The sequence below is a fragment of the Penaeus vannamei genome, chromosome 23 (assembly GCF_042767895.1).
Source record: "Penaeus vannamei isolate JL-2024 chromosome 23, ASM4276789v1, whole genome shotgun sequence".
Lineage (NCBI taxonomy): Eukaryota > Metazoa > Arthropoda > Malacostraca > Decapoda > Penaeidae > Penaeus > Penaeus vannamei.
In genome coordinates, this window is record NC_091571.1 from 1,693,766 (window position 1) to 1,698,765 (window position 5,000).

A 5,000-nucleotide genomic window follows, 5' to 3' on the forward strand; every position below is an offset into this window, starting at 1 on the left:
CTCTCTCTCTCTCTCCTCTCTCTCTCTCTCAAAAATACGTTACTGAAGAAGGGTAAAAACAAAAAAAATTAACAAAGAAAAACTGCAAACAAAATCCAGGCATCATAACACACACCAAACGACAAATAAACATTAATTCAACATCAAAACGAAGTGGGACAAATCAGAAAACTCAATAAAAAGAAAAGATACAAGGAATCAAAATCAATAAAAAAATAAATACCTACATTATATCTTCACAGATTCTCACAAGCACTCAACATGTTCCATACATGACCAGGACAGATAACCAATATACAATAGAGATAACAAGACAGACCAATTCAGAACCCGCCTTTCACTTCACAAATCTCATACGTCATATCATCTTCTCTTCTCCTCTCCCTGCTTCCCTCTCCCTCTCCTCTCCCTGCTTCCCTCTCCCTCTCCTCTCCCTCCCTTCTAATATCATAACATCATAATAATGAATATTCTATGATCATTTCTATTTCTCCGTCGACATTTGCTATTCAATTCGCATTCTCTCCATTCATACATTCGCCTCATTTACACCTCCTTCGGTTTATTCATTATCTTTATTTATTATCATATTAAGGCTAACGTTTATCTATCCTAACGAAACCTAATGAATTGAGAAATACTTGACGGTAGTGCTGCTATAGCGAAGGTCAAGATTCCTCCTCAGGATCAGTATCTTTTTTTGATCGATTCTGGTAAGTTGTTATTTGTGCATTAATGGCTGCCTGTGACGAAAGCAAACCGGATTCTTTGGACTGCTTCGAAGATCCCAAGGGCGCCTTACAATTCCCATCGTGATTATTATATTAATGACTACATTTCTCCCCCCTCTCTCTCTTTATTCTCTTCTCCCGCACTATCCCACTCCTTCCCTCTGTCCCCTCCTCCCGCCTCCTTCCTATTGCTCATACTGCTACGTGGCCGCCGCGCAGGAGGCCGCTCACTCACTGTCCTCGGGCCTGTCGTAGACCGCCTGCAGCTGCGCGATGCAGAAGGGCGACCAGCAGAGCGTGAAGGCGATGACCACCGTCAGCGTCATCCGCACCGTCTTCATCTTGGCCGCCGACACCTTGGCGACGGCGGGCGAGAGCGCCTTGTCCGCCTGCCTCCGCACCCGCACCACGGGCTGCAGCTCGAGGCCGAAGGCGCCGTCCGCGTCGCTCCTTCGGGTGCGACTTCTGACGCAGCCGCAGCAGTTGTAGTGCCAGGAGTGCGAGGGCTGCAGCGCCCCGCTGCTGTGCCACACCGCCCAGCAGATGTAGCCGTAGGACACGGCGATGATCGTGAGCGGCAGCAGGAACACGGACACCACGAACCACGTGACGTACACGCGCTCGTTGACCAGCTCGAACACGACCCAGCAGTCCTTGACGCCGGGCTCGATCTCCCTGACGGCGAAGAGCAGGACCTGCGGCGTGGCCAGCACGAGGCCCACCAGCCAGGCGCCGGCGATCATGAGCCTCGCCGCCCGCAGCGACCCGCGCCCGCTGCCCTGCACGGCGCGGACGCGGTCCACGGCCATGAACACCAGCATGTAGGTGGACACGTACAGCACGAACACCTGCGCGTACTTGATGAGCCGGCAGAGCAGGTCGGAGCCCTGGAAGCGGTACGTGATCTCCCAGATGAGCTGCGGCAGGATGTTGAACAGCGCCACCATGAGGTCGGCCAGGCTCAGGTGCAGCATGAACAGGTAGCAGCGCGACATCTGCTGGAAGAGCGAGTGGCGCCACAGGGCGATCAGGACGAACACGTTGCCCACGACGGCCACGAACAGGATCAGGATGAGGACGATGATCTCGACGACGGCCAGCGCCTTGTTCCTCTGGTCCAGGAGCGTCGTGGCGTTGAACTCCTCCCTGCCCGACGAGTAGCTGTCCTGCAGGAAGCTGTTCAACTCGTTGTAGAGCATCGACGCGTTGTAGCCCAAGTGCGAGCTCAGCTGCTCCATCTTTCTGCTGACGGCGGGGTCCACCTGCAGCTCTGGGTCCACCGTCGTGTTCATGGCGCCGCTGGGAACTGCTCGCGGTGGCGTCCGTCTGCTCGGAAATGGAAACAACGACCGGGGTTAATAATGGACATGGCAGACAGGAGAACATGGATGGTCGAGAACACACAGCCGCGTTCACAGCACATACACACGCACGTACAAACACCCGCGTTCACAACACACACACACGCACGTACAAACACCCACGCGCGCTCGCACACAAAAAAATACAAATGGATACTGTGCAGTTAGTATATGATTACTGAAATAATAAGAATGATAATGATGATGCTAGTGACAATGATAATGATAACGATAATGACGATTTTAATGGGAACAATAGTGATAATGATAATGGTAATAATGATAAAAATACCAACAAAGATAATATCAATATTGATAATAATGACTATGAAATCTCATTGATCTTATAATGATAATGACGTTTCTCACTGATACAGAAGAAAATTATACTCATGCATAGCCCCACGTATTTCAAAGAGAACCAAGATATACAAGGGAAGGAGAGGCAAAAGACAATCCCAAAATACCAGTCGACCAAGAACTCCTCATCGGTTAAAGCACTTAGAGAACAACTTACGATATCACAGTAAGAGCAAGGACCACGCAGAGGAGAGCCGCGGCAGTGTAGGTGGAGACACCGCAAAAACTGATGGCTTAGGGAGAGAGAGAGAGAAAGAGAGAGAGAGAGAGAGAGGGAGAAAGAGAGAGACGGGGAGAGAGAGAGAGAGAGAGAGAGGGGGGGGGGGAAAGGAGGGAGAGAGAGAGAGAGAGAGGGAGAGAGAGAGACAGAGACAGACAGAGAGAGACAGAGAGAGAGAGAGAGAGGGAGAGAGAGAGAGAGAACGATGCGTTGGAATGAAAATATTTGCAACTGCTTCTCGTAATTACATCGTTTGATTTATACAAGCCATACTAGCTTATCTCTGAATAAGGATAATGATGATGATAATGAAGGCAGACCCTCTTTACAGCCGGATTAAGGAAACAAAACTAGGTACTGCGAGAGAACCCCCTCCACCCCCACCCCCACCCCACCCCCCATGAAGCAGAGGATTTATGGTATTACAGGGATGGGGCAATAGATAGGACTTTAATCCCTTTCCATAAATGTTCAATTAATACTCAGATATCCAAGAAATGTGTTGTTCACTAGTACATGTTGTACAGGAAGCTCACAGGAGATAACGCACGTATGTGGACGAAACTGGATGATTTGTACACTAAACTCATGTGAAGTTTTCCAACAAAGAAAAAAGAAAGAAGATGAAAAATAAAAAGTAAAAGGAAAAGGAAAGAAAAAATAGTGGAATCTTGGGTATGTGTGTGTGTGTGTGTGTGTGCGTGTGTGTGTGTGTGTATGTGTGTGTGTGTGTGTGTGTGTAGTCGTAGAGCTCGAGGTGCACACAGCATACATATGGCCACCGAGAGAGAATAACGTAATGCTGTTAGTCGCTATATCCTATAGTGACACGATATGATGTGAAATATACTGGCGTCCTCAGATCAACCAAGAAGCATCATCTCACCAGGAGAGTGTGATGCTGTTGTAGCCAGCATAGCGTGGGAGATTCAAAAGGGTTAAGGCCGTATTTTCTTTTTTTTAATTGAGGGTCTGTTTGCGTGTGTGTGTGTGTGTTTGTGTTTGTGATTGTGTGTGTGTGTGTGTGTTTGTGTTTGTGTGAGTGTGTGTGAGTGTTTGTGTGTGTGTGTGTGTGTGTTTGTTTGTGTGTGTGTGTTTGCGTGTGTGTGTGTGTTTGTGTTTGTGTGTGTTAGTGATTGTGTGTGTGTGTGTGTGTGTGTGTGTGTGCGTGTGTGTGTGTGTGTGTGTGTGTTTGTGTGTGTGTGTGTGTATTTGGTTGTGTGTGTGTGTGTTTGTGTGTGTGTGTGTGTGTGTGTATGTGTGTGTGTATGTGTGTGTGTGTATGTGTGTGTGTGTGTGTGTGTGTGTTTGCGTGTTTGTGTTTGTGTGTGTGTGTCTGTGTCTGTGTGTGTGTGTGTGTGTGCCCCTGTGAGTGTATGCATGTGTATGTAATTGTAATAATCAGTATTTTTTTTATATCATAAAAAAATGAGAGTAGTATTGGAGGAGACTTCAGCAGACATAACGCCACAACTAACTCAAATTGCACACCCCAATATCACCGCCTTCTTCTACATTTTCCTTTCCTCTTCTCCTCTCTTCCTCTCTCTTATCTTCTCTCTCTTCCATCCCTCGTCACTAAATCCCAGCTTCCTTCTCTCTCTTCCCTGCTCCTTCCTCCCAATTCCCTTCTCTCAATCAGACGCAACGACACAATCAATTCAGATCGCACACCCCACTATCACTGTCGTCTTTTACATTTTCCCTTCCTCTTCTCCTCTCTTCCTCTCTCTTATCTTCTCTCTCTTCCATCCCTCGCCACTAACTCCCAGCTTCCCTCTCTCTCTTCCCTGTTCCTTCCTCCCGATTCCCTTCTCTCAATCAGACGTAACGACACAACTAACTCAGACTGCACACCCCACTATCACCGCCTTCTTCTACACTTTCCCTTCCTCTTCTCCTCTCTTCCTCTCTCTTATCTTCTCTCTCTTCCATCCCTCGCCACTAACTCCCAGCTTCCTTCTCTCTCTTCCCTGCTCCTTCCTCCCAATTCCCTTCTCTCAATCAGACGCAACGACACAATCAATTCAGATCGCACACCCCACTATCACCGCCTTCTTCTACATTTTCCCTTCCTCTTCTCCTCTCCTCCTCTCTCTTATCTTCTCTCTCTCCCATCCCTCGTCACTAACTCCCAGCTTCCTTCTCTCTCTTCCCTGCTCCTTCCTCCCGATTCCCTTCTCTCAATCAGACGTAACGACACAATCAGTTCAGGTTGTACACCCCACTATCACTTTCCTGATGAAATGCTCTCATGTGTAAGTTGCAATGGGATCGAAGGACTGACACACTATCGGGATATGAAGATAAACTTGATCAGGATCTTTG

General features: G+C 48.1%; 1 protein-coding gene across 1 annotated transcript in view; it reads right to left on the reverse strand.

Moving 5' to 3' along the window:
* LOC113818685 (oxytocin receptor) overlaps positions 1 to 2,023 on the reverse strand; it is a 10,100-nt gene extending 8,077 nt beyond the window's left edge. The window contains exon 1 of the mRNA XM_070137567.1: positions 967 to 2,023. Coding sequence (XP_069993668.1) covers positions 967 to 2,023 — 1,057 coding nt within the window. The remainder of the gene's footprint in view (positions 1 to 966) is intronic.
* Between the last annotated feature and the right edge of the window lie 2,977 nt (positions 2,024 to 5,000).